A 20907-nucleotide genomic window follows, 5' to 3' on the forward strand; every position below is an offset into this window, starting at 1 on the left:
GAGTAGAAGGACGTGAACTCACTTCTTCTTACAAAAACACCAAAATCACAACTAACTGCTGAACAACTACCAATAAAAAAAAAAAACTCTGGAAACTACCAAAAAAAAAAGATACTCTTCATCCAGAGACAAAGACAAAGCCACAATGAGATAGTAGGAGGGATGCAACTGCTATAAAATCAAACCCCATATTCACCAGGTGGGCAACCCACAAACTGGAAAATAATTATATTGCAGAATTTCTCCCCCAGGTGTGAAAGTTCTGAGCCCCACATCAGTCTCCCCACCCGTTGTAGTTGTTCTTCAGTTGCTCAGTTGTGTCCGACTCTGCAACCCCATGGACTCCAGCATGCCAGTCTTCCCTGTCCTTCACACCTCCCAGAGTTTGCTCAAACTCATGTCCATTGAGTCAGTGATGCCATCCAGTCAACTCGTCCTCTCTCATCCCCTTCTCCTCCTGCCTTCAATCTTTCCCAGCATCAGGATCTTTTCCAATGAGTTGGCTCTTTGCATTAGGTGGCCGAAGTATTGGAGCCTCAGCATCAAACTTCCAATGAATATTCAAGGTTGACTTCCTTTAGGATTGACTAGTTTGATCTCCTTGCAGTCCAAGGGACTGTCAGGAGTCTACCCCAGGACCGCAATTTGAAGGCATCAGTTCTTCAGCTCTCAGCTTTTTTTATTGTTCAGCTCTCACAACCATACATGACTACTGGAAGAACCACAGCTTTGACTAGATGGACCTAGGGGACTGGCAATGGGAGGAAGAGCCTCCAGAGAATCTGGCTTTGAAGGCCAGCAAGTTTTGATCACAGGAATTCCACAGTGCTGGAAGAATTAGAAACTGTACTCTTGGAAGGCACACACAAGGTCTCATGCACACCAGGACCCAGGAAAAAACAGTGACTTCATAAGAGACTGGGCCAGACCTAGTATTGGAGGGTATCCTGTGATGGTCAGGGGTGGGGTGGGTGGCTGGCCGTGGCTCATTGTGGAGACGAATACACTAGTGGAAGTAGTTCTGGGGAGTACTCACTGGCATGGGCACTTCTGTAGGCTGGCCATTTTTCCCACCAAGGAAGTGAAATTAGGCAATATACCTGGAAAAGAATTCAGAGTAATGATACTAAAGATGATACAAGATCTCAGAAAAAAAAAAAAAAAAAATAGAGGTACCAATCAACCAGATACCAGAAATGTTTAATGAAGACCTAGGAAAAGTGAAGAACAATACAATACAGAGATGAACAATACAATAGCTAAAATGAAAAATACATGAAAAGGAATCAATAGGAGAATAACTAAGGTAGAAAAATGAATAACTGAGCTGGAAAACAGAATGGTAGAAATCACTGCCACAGGACAGAACAAAGAAACAGAATGAAAAGAAATGAGGACAGTCTAAGAGACCTCAGACTAATTAGACTATAACAAAGGATGCAAGAATATACAGTGAAGAAAAGACAATTTCTTCAAGAAGTGACGTTGGGAAAACTGGAAAGCTACATGTAAAAGAACAAAATTAGAACATTCTCTAACACCGTACATAAAAATAAATTAAAAATGGATTAAAGACCAAAATGTGAGACTGGTACTAAAAAAACTCTAGAGGAAAAGACATGTAGAACACTCTTTGACATAAATTGCAGCTATATCTTCTTCGATCCTCCTCCTAGAGTAATAAAAATTTTAAAAACATATAAACAAGTGGGACCTAATCAAACTTAAAAGTTTTTGAATGGCAAAGAAAACCAGAAACAAAAAGACCGCTGCCGGGGTCCAGCCCCGGCTGATCCAGGGTATTCGAAGGAGAGATGGCATAGGCGACCTATTTATTTATTTATTTATTCAGAGATATAAAGAGTAATAGAATGAGGATAGCTCAGTAGGAAAATTCAGTGGAGAAAAGAAGCTGAGTAGCTTGGTTTACGCGGAAAATCAATATAACCCATGACACCAGGTTAGCTCTGACCACGGAGGCCGCAGGTGCCCTCTCGAATAGCGGAAGGTGCCCCACCTTAGACACCTTCTCGAGTGGGTCTTAGAAGCCCAGGCAAATAAATGGTCGCAGAGGATATCCGCGCTCCAGATGGAGACTCAGCTGGAAGTTAAGGAGAAAAATGACATGGGGAGACCAAGCTTTGGCGAGCAAGGCCCATAGCTTTATTTTCAACAGGGGCTTATATACCCTAAGTTACACATAGAGGATAATAGGGGATGCAAAGTCAGCAGTCTTTGATGCTTATCAAAAACCAGGGTTTCTTTCCTGCAAATTTATCGTATACAAATGGTTTAGGTGATTTACATCATCTTCTGGCCAGAAGGCCTATTAACATTTTATGACTCTTGACAAAGACTTATCAACAAAGACTTATTTTCTCTAAGAGTAATTATTTTAAGGTTTGGCGCCATCTTCCGAAGGTATTAGATAAAATTACATTCCTATAGGGCGGATGTGTAATGGGTTTACAACAAAGGAAAGAATTTATTACCTTAAGGGTCTAAAGTTACTAACACCAAGGCCACTACTTATTTTTTCTACATACCAACTATTAATTAATACATATTCAAGGATACAATTCAGGGGATGTGGAAACTTGGCAACAAACATTGGCTCATCAATGAAATCTTTTACTAGTTTTATTCTGACAGTTTCTAACTCTCTGAGAGGCTCTAAGCTATTTGAATATCTTAAGCTTCCCGTGCCTCTCGAGGCTGGGAGACTGTAAACAATCATATGCATAGCTGTAGGAGTCTGGGTAAACTTGTCAGGCGAGTTAGAGAGCCATCTGAGGGGTTTGGATTTAAACACTCCTAATTGCCCAGGAACTTTATTAATTGGAGCTGTAAGTTAACTCTTTGACAGAGAGAGCGAGATGGTGGTGGGGGACAGCCCCCAGTAAAGTCAGAGGTGAGAGCACAAAGCAATAAAGTAGGCAGACTCTGGTTTTTTGGGAGGTAGATGCTTGAGAATATCCGGGGGGACTCCCGAGGCTCGATCCCGCCTTTGCGTATGCCGAGCCTCCTTCCTCATGACCTTTGTCACGAGTGGAATGTCTCTTGCCGGCTCCCGGCAGACCACCCGCAGAATGGAAGAAAATATTTGCAAATGAAGTGACCAAGAAGGGATTAATGTCCAAATATACAAACAGCTCATGCAGCTCAATATCAAAAAAAAAAAAAAAAAACCAGCAATCACAACCTAGTCCAGAAATGGGCAAAAGATCCAAATAGACATTTCTTCAAGGAAGACATATACACTGCCAAGAGACACATGAAAAGATGCTCAATCAAATCTACAGTGAGGTGCAATGTCACACTGCTCGAAAGGCCATCATCAAAAAGTCTACAAACAATAAATGATCAGTGGGTCTGGAGAAAAGGAAATCCTCCCACACTGTTGCTGGAAATGTAAATTGGTACAGCCACTGTGGAGACCGTATGGAGGTTCCTTGTAAAACTAATAACAGAACTACCATATGATTCGGCAATCCCGTGCCTGAGCATATATCTGGAGAAAACGATAATTTGAAAAGATACATGCACTCCATTGTTAACTGAAGCACTATTGAGAACAGTCGAAACAGAGAATCAACTTAAATGTCCATCAACAGAGGGAATGGAAAAGAAGATGTGGTACATATGTACAATGGGATATTACTCAATCATAAAAAAGAATGAAATAATGCCATTTACAGCGACATGGATAGACCTAGAGATTACCATAGTAAGTGAAGTAAATCAGACGAGAAAGACAAATATCATATGCTATCACTTATATTCTGAACCTAAAACAAAAATGATACAAATTAACTTATTTACAAACAGACTCACAGACTTAAGAGTGTGGACTTGCAGTTACCAGGGAGGATGGGTGTTGGGGGAGGAGGGATAGACTAGGAGTTTGGGACTGACATGTATAAAGCGACTGAACTGAAATGAACTGACAGGTATACACTGCTATACCTACAACAGGCAACCAACAAGGACTTACTGTACAGCACAGGGAACTTGGCTCAATACTCTGTAATAATCTAAATATGAAAATAATTAGAAAAAGAAGATACATGTATATGTATAACTGGATGACCTTGCTGTACACTTGAAACTAACACAACATCATTAATCAACTATACTCCAATATAAAATAAAGATTTTTTTAAGTTAAAGTTGCTACAAATTCTAAATGAATATATGCAACTTCTTTAGAACAATGCTTAGCACACTGAAATTTTTAAAAAAGCATTAACTCTCCTAATTATAAGCTCCAAACCCCCACAGTGCTGAAACATAGTAGGCATTCAGTAAACACTTTCATTCATTCAGTAATGATAGAACATTGGAAACTATGTGAATATGAATATATGGGCAGTGACTCAACGAAGAGTGATGCTCAGTCCTGTCCCGCTCTTTGCGACCCCATGGACTATACAGTCCATGGAATTCTCCAGGAGCAGGTAGCCTTCCCCTCCTCCAGGGGATCTTCCCAACCCAGGGATCAAACCCAGGTCTCCTGCATTGCAGGCAGATTCTTTACCAGCTGAGCCACAAGGGAAACCCAATTAACTGTGTAAGAGTCTCATTTTCCTCCTAGATTCCAGAGTGGTTTTGAACATGAAAATGAAAGTTGCTCAGTCGTATCCAACTCGTTGCAACCCCATGGACTATACAGTCTATGGAGTTCTCCAGGCCAGGATACTGGAGTGGGTAGCCATTCCCTTCTCCAGGGGATTGTCCCAACCCAGGGATTGAACCCAGGTTTCCTACATTGCAGGTGGATTCTTTACCAGCTGAGCCACCAGGGAAGCCCAAATGGTTTTACACTTTCGAATTCTTAGTCAATTTTAAACAAAATATGAGCTAGATCTATATTTCAAATCCTTTTCTAAACATGATGGTGCTATTAATTTGAATGAGAGATTGCAAACAGCCTTTTCAGCTGTTAGATCTCACATTTATAAATAATGCTTTCATTAAAATTGTTATCCTCAGAAGTGATTAGTGCAGAAGTTAGTTACCCTTGTGCCAATCTGTGTTGCCAAAAAAACCTGTGATGCCTATGTTGGCATCAGCTTTACATGTCTAGGAAAGATGCATTCAATTTTTAGAAGTTTAGGAGTTGTGAATATGTAATCATTTTCTCGATGAAAATAAGACTTTTTAAACAATCATGTAACAAATTATGTAACTTTTAACATAACAGTTTTGTTATGTTAATGGAATAGACAACAAGTGTCTATAGAGCACAGTCCATGAACATTTCAAGGTACGGTACATCAAATTGAACTGGGGAAAAAAACACTTTTATATTAACTGTACATTACTGTTAAAAAATAAGCAATATGGTTCTCATGATATATAGTAGTCTTGACACTTCTAGCAGAGGGCATTTCTTCTATATTAGCACTGAATGCTGGCCAAAGAGCATGACCTTGGACTTCTATTTAAACTCTAAGAATTTTTAAAAATCCACTGGTAGAAGGAGTCTCTATGAAGAGAAGGGTGATTTACTGGTAACAGAAAATTTTAGCTTCCATTACTGCTGATGGCTATGGTTCCGTTTATGTTTTCCCTAAGCCATTACTATTTAAATGTTACTGTTAGCATTCTTAGTTGTCCCATTGGTTGGTATATAACTCTCCTACTTAAATATATAGAACAAATCATATTAATTAAAATAAACTGTTGGGCAGTTATGTTGTATCGCAGATTGTCTCTGTAGACTATAAATTCAAATTAAGAGTTTTGTTGCCTGTTCCTGAGCACAGAAAAATTCCTTTTACTGCATCAGTAGTAGCAAAAGAAATCAGCTACCTTACAAAAGAAAATCCATTTGAATTCTTGCAGAAATAGCTAGATAAAATGCATATATAGTGAGTTATCATAAACATATAATAAATTCTTGGCTAAAGTAAGTACCCAACCTGCTAATTTATGATGACAAGTGTTGATATTTCCTAGTATTTAGTATGGATATTCAGAGATATAACTGTATTTATACATATATATTAAATATGTTTATATATTCATTAATTATATTTCTATACATTAAATATATATAGCATTAGGTTCCAGGAATTCTAAGTAGTATATTAACAAACTGTGATGTATTTTCATAAAATAAATACACATTATTTTCTGGATATTTAAGTGTTAAACTGAGGCAAAATAATTTGATGGGAGTTGGAATAACTTACTTTAAGAAATGCTTTTGTTTTTTAACTTCCAAAAACAAAGATGTGATTTCCACTTACATAAACACTGAATGTCCTTTACATGTCACAAAAATCTCCATAATATTAAAAATAAAGTCTCTAAGTTTGAAAAGAAAACAATACAAATAAATGGTGCCCTTAAGCATTTTTGAGATTTTTTGAATGTCAAAACCTTCATGTTTTCCTTTTTCCTATTTAACTCTCCCCAAACAAACATACCATAATTAGCTTTAGAGGAAATAACTAACTTAAGTTAGAAATAAGTTTGCAAACTCTCTCTGCTCTCTTATCAAAGTGAGATTTTTGCCATTCTCTCATTCCCATAATGCTTCTACTGAAAATGGTATAAGGCCGCATAGCTCCCATGTATGATTCCTATTATCTAACTACTTTGGAGATACAATACAAAGTTCAGAAAAAAAATTTTTTTAAACTATTCTGTTTTAGAGAAGACAAAGCTAAGCAATAAATCAGTTGTCTAGGTTACATGAAAAGAATAACAATTTCTCCATTTCCACTAAATGTACGCAAAAGAAGATAGACTGAAAATTGTATACATTTCTTCAAACCTGGGATTTAAAACATTAGGTTGTAAAACATTAGGCAAAAGTAGTTATGGATTTGTATCATCTGGAGAACATACCAAAAAGTGGGTAGGTCTCATCTATTAATATTAAGTCTAGTATTATAAAGACCTGTCTCCAAAGTAAGAAACTAGCTCTCTAACTCTGCGGTTTATGTGCATAAAAAGAGCTACTAAAAAATGGTGCCATTTATATTCACAGTGATTATATTCAGCACTGGTTTTCTGGTTTATAACAGATTTTCCATAACTTTTCTCAAATTCTGGATAATATTTTATCTGATCCCTCCCTAAAGTTTGTCCTCTGGATTCAGTGCTATTCAGTGCTATTCAGAATCATGTTTTTACAGAAATGTCTTTAAAGAAGAACATCAAATTCTATAGCTCTCAATTTTAGCATAGCATTTGATAAATGACCTTACTACTTAAAAAAAAAAAAAAAAGGAGGCATTCTGTCATTAATGCTGCTACATTTCCAGTGAAAGAAAAAGGACATGAATTAATACCCAAGACTACCTCAGATTATTTCATGAGTCAAGAAATGCCTGAATTATGCCTTTCCCACAAACAATTGCTAAAGATTATTCAGTCAAGCCCATATGATGAAGTCTTGGTCTGAATAAGCTCTCTGAAGAGAAGACCATATCCAGTTCTACTCACCTCTATATAACCTAGCCCAGTGTTTTGGGGTTAGTAGGCACTCAATAAATGTTTGCTGGGTGAATGGACAAATTAATTATACACAGTAAAATTGTTCTAAAATGTGGCTCACTGTGATAGATACTGAATAAACTATAAACCATGAGAAATCTCTCATAGTATAAGCTATCAGTTCAGTTCAGTCGCCCAGTCTTGTCTGACTCTTTGCGACCCCATGGACTGCAGCACGCCCAACCTCCCTGTCCATCACCAGCTCCTGGAGTTTACTCAAACTCATGTCCATTCAGTCGGTGATGCCATTCAACCATCTCATCCTCTGTCATCCCCTTCTCTTTCTGCCCTCAATCTTTCCCAGCATCAGGGTCTTTTCAAATGAGTCAGTTCTTCACATGAGGTGGCCAAAGTATTGGAGTTTCAGCTTCAGCATCAGTCTTTCCAATGAATATAAGCTATATGTGTACTAAAATTCCAACATAGCAGGTAACTTAAAAGGTCCTCTAATTTCAGTCTTCCAACAGTTTTGTGTTTTACGTTAGTCAGACACACTAGGCTGGCACCAAGGAAACATGATTTACTCTGTCTTGTTTCCCTTGTACTAACATCTCATTCTTAAAAAGAATGTAGAGATGATTAGTAAATGAATGAATTTGCAAGAAGTTGTCTTTTGGTATGATCACTGAATTTAAGAATCCACTAGTGATGTAGAGACTAAGGATGAAGGGACACATTTTAAGGCTCTTAGAGTCCTCATTTTTGTGATTCATGCAAATAATTTAACAATACATATTGGAGATACCAACTACTATCCCTTGTGACGGTAGTGGTTAAAGATCATTTCCCTAAGAATAACATAGCAACACCTAAGCTGCTAACACGAGAGAATCAAGAGATATTTTGTGAGTGCTAAAAGTGTACAGCAGAGAAGGCAATGGCACCCCACTCCAGTACTCCTGCCTGGAAAATCCCATGGACGGAGGAGCCTGGTGGGCTGCCATCTATGGGGTCGCTAGACTCGGACACGACTGAGCGACTTCACTTTCACTTTTCACTTTTCACTTTCATGCATTGGAGAAGGAAATGGCAACCCACTCCAGTGTTCTTGCCTGGAGAATCCCAGGGACGGTGGAGCCTGGTGGGCTGCCGTCTATGGGGTCACACAGAGTCGGACACAACTGAAGCGACTTAGCAGCAGCAGCAAAGTGTACAGAGCACTATGCTGTTTGCTATCTGAAATACCTTCTTTGAATAAAAATTTAGAGTAAAAGTTATAATTAAAAGTCTTCCTCAAGCAACTGGAAATATAGATGAAACCATAGTACATGTGGGAAAAAAATGCAATCATCAAATAACTGCTTAAGAACATAACAGAGAAGAAGTAACAAAGCAATATAGCATTAATTTACCAAAATAGTGCTGGCGTTAGGTACGATAGGACTCAAACGAGGACAAGCCAATCACATCAGGGTTAGGTAGTTGGGAAAGAGTTTATGAAAGAAGTGGGATACGGACTAAGTGTGAAGAATGTACAGGATTGGGATACATGAAAAGGCATTTCAAGTGAATGGGCAGCGAAGTAAACAATGCAAACGTGGGAGAACGGTGGTCCGAAGGTAATAAGGAAAATCATCTCCCTGAGGAGAGATGACGGCAGCTATTTTTTACTTAGTGGATTCTTGGTTTATTTTGAAAGGATAGAGCTCAGGAACAGCCAGATGGAAGAGACACCTAGGGTAAAGCATGGGGAAAGAAAGTAGAGACCTCATGACCTGTGTCCCAGCAGGCGGCTCTCCCCAGATCCCCGTGTGTTTAGCAGCTTGGAAACTCTGAACCTCTCCTTGTGGGCTTTTATGAAGGCTTCATTACACAGGTATAACTGGCTAAATCATTGGTCACCTATGATGGGATTTCACCTCCAGCTCCTCCTCTCTCCCCAGAGGTGGGGAGTGGGATTACAAATTCCAGCTCTCTATTCATGTGGTTCATTCCACTGGTCACCAATGTCCAACCCTCTGTGTTTCTGTTAACATAACAAAAGACACCTTTAGAGCTCTCCTCACAGTAAATTCCAAGGGTTTTAGGAGCTCTGTGCCAGAAATTGGTAAGAAGACTAAAAATACATTTCTTATTGTAAATCATACTATCACAGCACCTGAACTGTGGACTGATTGCAGAGGGATGAATGTGAGAATGATTCAGAGTAAGTGTCCCTTAACTGGCAGCTGACAGTGCAGACAAGATTGGAAGCAGAGGTGTGAATTCCTTTGTGAACTTCAGATCCTGTGTTATTGAGTGTGGGGGCTGAAGGTCAATTTGAATAAGTTATATATGTGTGTGTGTGTGTGTATATATATATATATGAAAAAATACATGAATGATTAATATAATTGGAATGGGAATGAAAATAACCATCAAGAAGTTGAATTTAGAGTGTTTAGGACAAAAATAAATTTTAAAGACACTGAATGACTGTTTGGGAGACACATGAATTACAGATGTGGAGACAGCAGCTGAATATGTGGGAGTAGCTGTGGGGTTTTCTGCGAGAGAAGAGAAAATAGTCCAGGACTGAATCCTGAAGTAAACCCACATTTACAGGAGAGCAGGAAAGGAGAGAGCAGAAAGCTAATTTTCCCCTCTGGTTTGCACCACCCTCTGAAGCCAGTCTGCACTATGCAGTACAGAGAAGGACTAAAAGTCCAACATGACTTCACTTTTCATCCCTCAGATATCAGCTGGTAGGACAATTTGAAATCATTCATTCGACCAGATGGTTAATGTTGTTTAACAGGACAATTAGCTAATAAATAATTGTAAAGCACTTTGTAAATATAAAGTACTACATAATGTTTAATAATAACATTAAATCAGGCAGGTTATTTCACTTATTTTTATATCCAAGTGTTTTATTGGTGTTTCAGGAGAAATGGCAATAATATGATCGAATGCCATCATTATAGACTGTACTTGAAAAATAGAACAAAGGGATTATAAGAAAACAAAAGCAGCCTTGGGCATGTGAGGCTAAACAGAGTGAACGGGCAAGAAATGTCTCCTTCATCAAAGACAAGAGGCAACGACAACATGATCACAGAAATGTATAACTGAACACTGAGTAAAAAACCACTTTGATATGTAGCAACTTCATCCTACCCACATATTTATTCAAAAGGGAATTTATCAGATAAAATGACGTGAAGGGCATAGGGCAGGAGAAGGAACGTCAACACAGGAGCTCTGGGGAAGCCACTGCATACAAGCAGTCTTATAGAATAATGAAATAATAGCAACGTTAACACGTAACTCACCCACTACTTACAATAATGCCTTAAGATGCATACCATTCAGTTCAGTTCAGTTCAGTCGCTCAGTCATGTCCGAATCTTTGCGACTCCATGAATCGCAGCATGCCAGGCCTCCCTGTCCATCACCAACTCCCTGAGTTCACTGAGACTCACGTCCATCGAGTCAGTGATGCCATCCAGCCATCTCATCCTCTGTCGTCCCCTTCTCCTCCTGCCCCCAATTCCTCCCAGCATCAGAGTCTTTTCCACGATTCAACTCTTCACATGAGGTGGCCAAAGTATTGGAGTTTCAGCTTTAGCATCATTCCTTCCAAAGAAATCCCAGGGCTGATCTCCTTCAGAATGGACTGGTTGGATCTCCTTGCAGTCTAAGGAACTCTCAAGAGTCTTCTCCAACACCACAGTTCAAAAGCATCAATTCTTTGGTGCTCAGCCTTCTTCACAGTCCAACTCTCACATCCATACATGACCACTGGAAAAACCACAGCCTTGACTAGCTGGACCTTTGTTGGCAAAGTAATGTCTCTGCTTTTGAATATGCTATCTAGGTTGGTCATAACTTTCCTTCCAAGGAGTAAGCGTCTTTTAATTTCATGGCTGCAGTCACCATCTGCAGTGATTTTGGAGCCCCCAAAGATAAAGTCTGACACTGTTTCCACTGTTGCCCCATCTATTTCCCATGAAGTGATGGGACCAGATGCCATGATCTTTGTTTTCTGAATGTTGAGCTTTAAGCCAACTTTTTCACTCTCCTCTTTCACTTTTATCAAGAGGCTTTTTAGTTCCTCTTCACTTTCTGCCATAAGGGTGGTGTCATCTGTATATCTGAGGTTATTGATATTTCTCCCGGCAATCTTGATTCCAGCTTGTGCTTCTTCCAGCCCAGCATTCTCATGATGTACTCTGCATAGAAGTTAAATAAGCAGGATGACAATATACAGCCTTGACGTACTCCTTTTCCTATTTGGAACCAGTCTGTTGTTCCATGTCCAGTTCTAACTGTTGCTTCCTGACCTGCATACAGGTTTCTCAAGAGGCAGGTCAGGTGGTCTGGTATTCCCATCTCTTTCAGAATTTTCCACAGTTTATTGTGATCCACACAGTCAAAGGCTTTGACATAGTCAATAAAGTAGAAATAGATATTTTTCTGGAACTCTCTCGCTTTTTCCATGATCCAGCGGATCTTGGCAATTTGATCTCTGGTTCCTCTGCCTTTTCTAAAACCAGCTTGAATATCTGGAAGTTCACAGTTCACGTATTGCTGAAGCCTGGCTTGGGGAATTTTGAGCATTACTTTACTAGCATGTGCTGCTGCTGCTGCTGCTAAGTTGCTTCAGTCGTGTCCTACTCTGTGCGACCCCACAGACGGCAGCCCACCAGGCTCCCCCGTCCCCGGGATTCTCCAGGCAAGAACACTGGAGTGGGTTGCCATTTCCTTCTCCAATGCATGAAAGTGAAAAGTGAAAGTGAAGTCGCTCAGTCATGTCCGACTCCCAGTGACCCCATGGACTGCAGCCTACCAGGCTCCTCCATCCATGGGATTTTCCAGGCAAGAGTACTGGAGTGGGGTGCCATTGCCTGAGATGAGTGCAATTGTGCGGTAGTTTGAGCATTCTTTGGCATTACCTTTCTTTGGGATTTAGTATCCCCTATTTTGCAAAATGAGATAACAGAGATGTTAGGAAACTTACCCAACATCACACAGCCAGTAACAGGCAGGATCTGGATTCAAACCTAGACAGTATGGCTATTCTGGGAAGAATCCAGGAAATAAAACCTAGTGGGTCAGATGCAGCACCAGCCCCTTCCTGCTTTTTCTTGCCTCAAAACAAGGACATGATGCTGGAGCTACAGCAGCCGTCTTGGAGCCATGAGGTAAAGGGCAAGAAAACACAGAGACATCAGCCCTGCTGCTGTCAAGCTGCTTAAGCTATGCCAGTAGTCACCTATCTCTGGATTTCTCATTATACAAGAAAAACAAACACCTATTTGTTCACACCAGTCAGAATGGCTGCGATCCAAAAGTCTACAAGTAATAATAAATGCTGGAGAGGGTGTGGAGAAAAGGGAACCCTCTTACACTGTTGGTGGGAATGCAAACTAGTACAGCCACTATGGAGAACAGTGTGGAGATTCCTTAAAAAACTGGAAATAGAACTGCCTTATGACCCAGCAATCCCACTGCTGGGCATACACACTGAGGAAACCAGAAGGGAAAGAGACACGTGTACCCCAATGTTCATCGCAGCACTGTTTATAATAGCCAGGACATGGAAGCAACCTAGATGTCCATCAGCAGATGAATGGATAAGCAAGCTGTGGTACATATACACAATGGAGTATTACTCAGCCATTAAAAAGAACACATTTGAATCAGTTCTAATGAGGTGGATGAAACTGGAGCCTATTATACAGAGTGAAGTAAGCCAGAAAGAAAAACACCAATACAGTATACTAACGCATATATATGGAATTTAGAAAGATGGTAACAATAACCCTGTGTACGAGACAGCAAAAGAGACACTGATGTATAGAACAGTCTTATGGACTCTGTGGGAGAGGGAGAGGGTGGGAAGATTTGGGAGAATGGCATTGAAACATGTAAAATATCATGTATGAAACGAGTTGCCAGTCCAGGTTCGATGCACGATACTGGATGCTTGGGGCTGGTGCACTGGGACGACCCAGAGGGATGGAATGGGGAGGGAGGAGGGAGGAGGGTTCAGGATGGGGAACACATGTATACCTGTGGCGGATTCATTTTGATATTTGGCAAAACTAATACAATTATGTAAAGTTTAAAAATAAAAGAAAATTAAAAAATAATTAATTAATTTAAAAAAAAAAAAAGAAAAGAAAAACAAACACCTATTTGTTTAAACCACCAGTCAGGATTTTTGCTCTTTGCAACTTTAACCAATATGGCAAATAATAATGATAGTACTAACAGTTAACATTTATTGAGTGTTTGCTATGAACTGTTTACTATTTCGTATGTTTTATGTGTACTTAGTCATTTCATTCTGACGGCAACGCTATGAAGCAGGCACTGTTATTGTTCCCATTTTACTGCTCAGGAAACCGAAGCACACTTTATCTGGCTTGCCTGTGGTCACACAGCTTATAAGGGATTCAAATCCAGCACCTGGCTTCAAAACCTCTATTCTTCAGCAAATAGTACTCTAAGCAGTGAAACATTATAAACAGCATTTCAGTTACAATCACAAATTAAATAGGGATCCTTCAACATTATTTTGGAGATTCTAGAGCAAATGTTTCGCAACAAGCATGCTATTGACATTTCAGGAAGACAACTCTTTATCGTTTAGGTTTGTTGTATATTAAAGATGTCTACGGTCTCTGTTCCCTGGTTCCCAGAGTCACTCCCTAGACAGTGTCAACCAAAAGGCTCTCCACGTTTCCCCATAGGGAGATAGTATCACCCCAGTTAGGACCACCATTCTAGAACTTTATTCAGCAACATTCTCTGTAAAAGTCCAAATAGTAGATCATTTAAGGTTAGTAGAACGTTGGTCTCAGTCAGTCGCACTCACAATCACTAAACTTCAACACTGTGGAGTGAAATCAGTCATAGACAGCACATACAAATGAGCACAGGTGTGCTCCTTTCAAACTATTTTGTCCACATTTTACAGATGAGAATCTTGAGGCACAGAAGCGGGTAAGAAACTTGCCCGAGATGATTCAACTATAGTATATGAACAGTATGGATTCAACCCAAAGGCAGAGTGATTCCAGAGCATGTGCTTTTAATCAGGATACTTCTGGGTGCACAGAATTTAGATCTCTTTTTTACTAGTACAAGGCATAGTAAATGCTTCAGAGAACTTCTCCCACTCCAGATTCTGGGCCTCCTCCTCCGCCTGTTGGCTGCTCTTTCCTGCAGGAAGCACCACACACCCACCCCAGACTTGCCTCTGCGACAGTCAGAACTCTGCTACCAAGGACATACTTCATGATTAACCACTCCTCAGCTTGGCACTCCTCGTTGGCTCTGACATACAGCTATCCACAGAGGACCCCAAATAAAAGATTTTACCAAACTGACCACTGGAACAGTTACTCACTGATCTGTGACTGTTTTTATTTTACACCTCTCAAGGTCTTATTTAAGAGATCCCAAGTCTGCCATGGCTCATCGAGATGAGCAGAATTAGAAAGCTCTTGACCCATGGTCTGGTACATGTAAGAGCCTTTGTATTAACTACCAGTCACATAACATACAGAGGAGCATCCAGATATCTCTGGTCTAGATTTCAATGCTTGTGTAAATCCAGTTAGACCCACCAAAACTGAGAACCCACAAGTCAATTCAAGTAGTACTAGTGAGCAAGGTTGTGACTGTTAGTTTTGTTCAGAGTATTTCAGCCCAGGTTTTAGGTTCCATGTTGTGTTTGGATGAAAAAGGACCCCCTAATCAAATAGAGTCAAGTTCCCACATCTACTCAACTAACCAAGGAGCCTTATGGATGAGGCACATTCCAGAAGACGGTTAAGACTGTGGTACAGATCAGTGAGGTCTCATGGGATTTCGCTGCTCATCATTGTCTAAGATTGCAGTTCTCTTTCCAAGGTACACAGGTGGGGAATTTACCAAAAGTGAAGGAGAGCGGCCTACCAAAGATGGATAAAATAGAAACATTATCACTTCATAATGCTCTTTAAAGAGAACTAGACTATACTGGTTCCAACTTGGGTTTTGTTTTTTTTTTTTTTTTTCTGTACAGACAGGCTTTCACTACAAATTTTAAATATAATAGAGGAAACTAGGGAATAAACTATGCTGTGTTCTCAGTCATGTCCGACTCTGCGACCCCATGGACTGTAGCCCACCAGGCTTCTCTGTCCATGGGATTCGCCAGGCAAGAGTACTGGGGTCGGGTGCCATTCCCTTCTAAAGACCTTCCCAACCCAGAGATCCTACCCACGTCTCCTGAGCCTCCTGCAGTGTCACACAGATTCTTTACCATGGAGACACCAGGGGAACAAATTTCCCAGTTAATTATGTTTGATAAATTGATAGATTATTTTTTCTTCCAATAGTTTTTTTGACAGAACTGACTTGTTTTTGCACTGCGTTAACAAAGCCTAAAACTAAGAATTATATATAAATTCTTAAGAACATATAAATGTGAAATATAATAATGCTCATGAAAATAAACATACATTTCGAGGCCCTATTAATTTTATTCAATATAAATAAAATTATTAGGGAAAAATGTAGTTCTAATAGTATTTTCCTCCTATCTTGGTCATATTAATAATTTCTTATTTTCTTATGAGTCAGTTTTTTTCTTCAAAGCAAATATAAGAAGGTTGTGGTAGGTAAATAACTGCCTAATATCATTAATTGCTAACAGCTCAATTATGCTGTGATGTACCTATAATTGTCAATATGCTTCAAAAATCCTTATCTTGGTCTATTATGTATACAATTCATTTACATTACATTACTTATACAAATTTTTTAATGAAGCAGAGAGATTATACTTTCAGTTTTCACAACTAGAGATAATGATCAAAATATTTATGTTCACATTACATATTTTGTTCTGTTGACATTCATGATTCACTTACTCGATACAATATTAGCACGTCACATGGAGGGAGAAAAGGCAAATCTAATTTTTTTATGTTTGGATTTCTTTTGAATATCTATAACTGAACTGATACCATATATCTATATATGAATTTTAGAAAGTTCTTTTTTAAAATATCTAGCCCAATTCCAGTAACATTTTTCAGAGAATTAAGTATTCAAACTATTTTTTATCTTAATTAATGATACTTGTAGAATGGTTTTTAAAATATGATAAATGTTGCATTTACAAGCCCAGACTCCAGAACGTGAATCCCTGATTTCAATCCAAAGATAGTTGGTCAAGTGACATTAATATTCTATGCCTGTTTTCTCCTCTATAGAATGGGGATAGCAACATTTTGTCGTAATGATTTAAAGATTGATACGTTAGTGCTATGTCAGTAATTTCTGTTCATATTTTTGTGCCTGGAAAGAGTTCAACTCAATGTGCAAATTAATGATGCCCAAGTTCACGTATATAAAATGGGTAATGACAGTTTTTAATCTTCAAAATTGCATGAAAGCTGTATATGGTATACTTATACCTTAAAGGATACTCAAAGTATCCTTTAAGTAGCACCCTATATGCTAAATTTTAAATCTCAAAGTAGTGAGCTCAGGAGTACTGCCCCTTGTCATATGACTCTGAATAGTGTGGTGGTAAAAAATCTCTTATCTTTCAAGCTATTAAAACCTATATGATCCATGACCTCACTCTGACCATATGGGAACAGACAGAGAAACTAGGATGGTATGGGGTCCAGGCAAGGTTGGGGCTAGGAGATGAGGAGAGTTCCAGACAGAGGATAAAGAAGCAAAGTAAAGGAAACCCAAGTACATATATATATCACATCCTAGGACTGGCCAGGCATAGTGAACCCAACGCTCCAACAAGGAAACCTGTGTGCAAGCAGGTTTCTATGGAAAATGCCTCTGCTTTCTTTTCACTACTCAAACAAGACCAGAACAATCTCCCCTGAGTTTTTATCCTTTCCTCTTGTATGACAGGCTGTTTATTATCCAGGAATTCTGACAAGAATAAAACAGAGGGCTTCTGGAAGACATTCAGTGAACAGCTTCTTGTCTGTTAGAATCCTATCCGTTTAAGACCCTTCTAGCAGAGGGTCTTTTAGGATGTATCAGCATTGGTTTTAGAATCCTTCTGTGACAGCACATCATGGTTGATGTGCTGGTAGAAACAGGAGTGAGGAAAAGAGAAATGAATTATATGCAGATGAGTCCTTGTTGTGTGCTGGGTTAAGTACGCCATGGCCAATCCTGAACAGTGGCGGATATAAGAGAAACGATTAACTGCACTTGGGTTGCTGCGATATGTACTTTGCAGGATTATATACATATATAGTTCCATCTAACATTTTGCTCTGTATCTCACAATCACCCAAAATTAGAAAGTCTTAAGTCTTTTTTTATTTTTTTTTTAGCAAATGCTCTATGGAACCTTGCTAACAATTTGGTGCTTTCTTGGGTGATTTAAATTGATTATTTCAAATCTGATCTTATTTCTAGGAAAAGATGGACCTGCCTTTAAGGTATATCCAGTGCAGTGTGGTCTTCTTCTTGTGGCTAAAGCCTTCCTGGTGAACTTCTCTGCAACTTAAAGCCACTGATATGTTGATCAGTGAGGGAAAAAATACTGTGAAAAATATTCTCTTATTAATTGCAAATCTAATTCTAGATTGTACTTATATGCACGCATATCCTGGGAAGCCATACAGTTTTTAAATCTAGAAATACAGAAAACTCACTTAGAACTATACTTAAAAATCTCCCCTGGAGTGGCACTGGTTGGACTCCACTTAGCTCCTCTGCCGAAGCAGTGCTCATGAACTGTAAGAGACAGTGAGTAAAAGAATAAAGAAGGAGAAGCACTCAATAAACCAATGACTGCACATGCTCAAGCCCTGAATAACTGAGTGTTGACTGTAGTCTGGAAGTTACAAAAATGCTAAGATGTGATTTTTCTTTTAGGTGGGAAATGAGGAAGGACGAAAAACTAGCAGAGGAAGAAAAAGCAATGTTGGAACATCTGAAACTTATGTGCACCATCCAGGACTCTTCTGCCTCAGATAACACAGAGGAACAGTGATCTGCAGAAAACAGCAACAGCTTTATTTTAGGAAATGATCACATGTAATGGAGTAGGCTTTCTACTCTAGTTAGAATGAACCTCTGAAGTGCTGTGAAGCATGAAACACATGAGTAATCGCTGAACTGAAAAGGAGAACAGCACATAAAGAATAAAATGCTATCTATTTTTCATTTTAAAAATAATTTCAAATGTTTTTTTCTTTCCTCAGTCTTTCTCTTAATATGATATAACTGCTGCCATCTCGTGTTCCCTTTGAATTACTTTTTTTTTTTTCTTTCAGTCTTCAAGTATCTATGACAACAGGCAAACTGTTTGGAAATCTTTTCCCTAAGGATTTTTAAATACAACATTTGAATGTTAAGTTGGAATCACATGGCCCCTTGAGGGTCATCTGAAAAGTTCAAATTAATTTTGTAGCCGTAACCCAAGTCGATCGTAACTGCCTTTAATAGCACCGCTGTGCCAGTCTCCTTTCCCATCGCCTCTTCCTCATCCAATTTATTTTAATCAGAGCCACAAAAAGCACTCTCTTGAAGTATAACTTTAGTACTATCTATGCCTATGATGGGCTTCATTGGTGGCTCAGTGGTACAGAATCCCCCTGCCAATGTAGGAGTTGCTGGTTCGATCCCTGGGTCAGGAAGATCCCCTGGAGAAGGAAATGGCAACCCCCTCCAGTATTCTTGCCTGGAAAACCGCATAGACAGAGGAGCCTGGCAGGCTACTGTCGATGGGTTCGCAAAGTCAGACACAATTTAGTGACTAAATAACAACAATCTACGTGTCCATAGTGATTTTTCAGACATCACATTCAGACTTCTAATCATACGCTTTCAGAACCTATACCCAGAAGTGCCAAGTTCAAGGAACTGCCTGTCATCTGAGCCACACACCTGTCATTTTTCCCAACAAGAAATCATCTTTCTTCCAAAGTCACGTTCAAAACTCACTCTAGCACTTCATTATCCATAATTTCATAGTTTCTGTTACTTCTTTTATTTCCGTTACATTGATACACACACACATGCACAGACGTACAAAAGAAATGGAGTATGTTCTAGTGCCTTCTATGCCAAGTAAAGTTGTATTTACTATATCCTTCCAATCAGTGCCTGATATTAGATGAAAAAGCCATCGAAGTCTTTACGATGTAATTTGACGTTTCCCTTTATAACAGTAGTCACCCCAAATGTCTACTGTAGAGTTATTCATCTAGTGGACAGTTAATAAACACAGTTGCTTAATGGGTGTCATTGTGAGAAGACAGCAAAGACAGTTAGACTGTGGAGCAGTCTATCTGGGAGACATCTGGGAGAAGCCTTATATCACGAATTACTTTAGGTCATATGACATTGAACATCATAGTTACTGAGATTCTCAGGTTATTCAGGCCCTCACATTCTGTGCTTTTTATAAACTGTGTATAGGCTACCTAATTTCCAAGGGAAAGTACTTGAGCATTTTGCAAAGAGTAAAGCTTGGCAGAGGCCACCTTAGAAAATCTCTTGCATTGTCTCCTTACATAAAAACACATGAATGGCCGTGTAGTCAGCTGCTTGCCAAATAACACAGTTTATTTTTAAAGAATTTTACTTTGATTGGCCAGTATAATCATAAACCAAGTGTTTTAAGACATGGTTGAAGTAATTTCTAAAAATTCTATTGAAGACCATTTAAAAAATGGTAAGAAACTTTTGTGAGAATTAGACTTTCTGTATAGTCTTACCTATAAACAGTTACTCTAACAACCAACATAAGGCAACAGTTGACTTTTATTCCTTCAGCTTAGGGATGTACTAATGCTGCATAACGATGTTTTATTAGAATAGACACTAAAATAGTAAAAAAAAAAAACAAAAAAACTGATCCAAAAACTAAATAAAATCATCTTATAAACCACAGGATTTCATATTTGGGTTCTTTTGCCTAATATATCTAAAGATCATCTGTTAACACTAGTTTTAATTGAATCTGTACATTTCTGTATAAATCCTGGAAAGTGATTTAGTTTGTATTAAAAAAAAATTCTATATGGCTCCCTTTCGAAAGGAAAGATGTATAATATGGAGAGAATGAGATGAGGTGAAAGGAGACCAGAGTTTTCACTTGATTTCTGTTCTCCATGGCTCTATTAAATTACTGTAGTTATAAGTGCAATAAATTTATTAAACTTTTTGGAGGATAATTACAATACTGTATCGGCTCCTGTCATTCAGCGTGAATCAGCCATACATATGCATATGTCCTCTCCCTCTGAACCTCGCTCCCACCCCTTTAGGCTGTCGCTGAGCACCAGTTTCAGCTCCCCGTGTTATACAGCAACTTCCCACTAGCTGTGTATTTTCCATATGTATACATTTCAGTGCTACTCTCAGCTCGTCCCGCCCTCTGCTCCCCTGCTGTGTCCACAAGACTGCTCTGTATGCTTGTCTGCA

General features: G+C 39.0%; 1 protein-coding gene across 1 annotated transcript in view; it reads left to right on the plus strand.

Annotated features, from left to right (window-relative positions):
- The window catches only part of KIAA0825 (KIAA0825 ortholog), a 442771-nt gene extending 422108 nt beyond the window's left edge, over positions 1 to 20663 (plus strand). The window contains exon 21 of the mRNA XM_025293993.3: positions 18352 to 20663. Coding sequence (XP_025149778.3) covers positions 18352 to 18469 — 118 coding nt within the window. The 3' untranslated portion in view covers positions 18470 to 20663. The remainder of the gene's footprint in view (positions 1 to 18351) is intronic.
- The last annotated feature ends 244 nt before the right edge of the window (positions 20664 to 20907 follow it).

The sequence above is a fragment of the Bubalus bubalis genome, chromosome 9 (assembly GCF_019923935.1).
Source record: "Bubalus bubalis isolate 160015118507 breed Murrah chromosome 9, NDDB_SH_1, whole genome shotgun sequence".
NCBI lineage: Eukaryota > Metazoa > Chordata > Mammalia > Artiodactyla > Bovidae > Bubalus > Bubalus bubalis.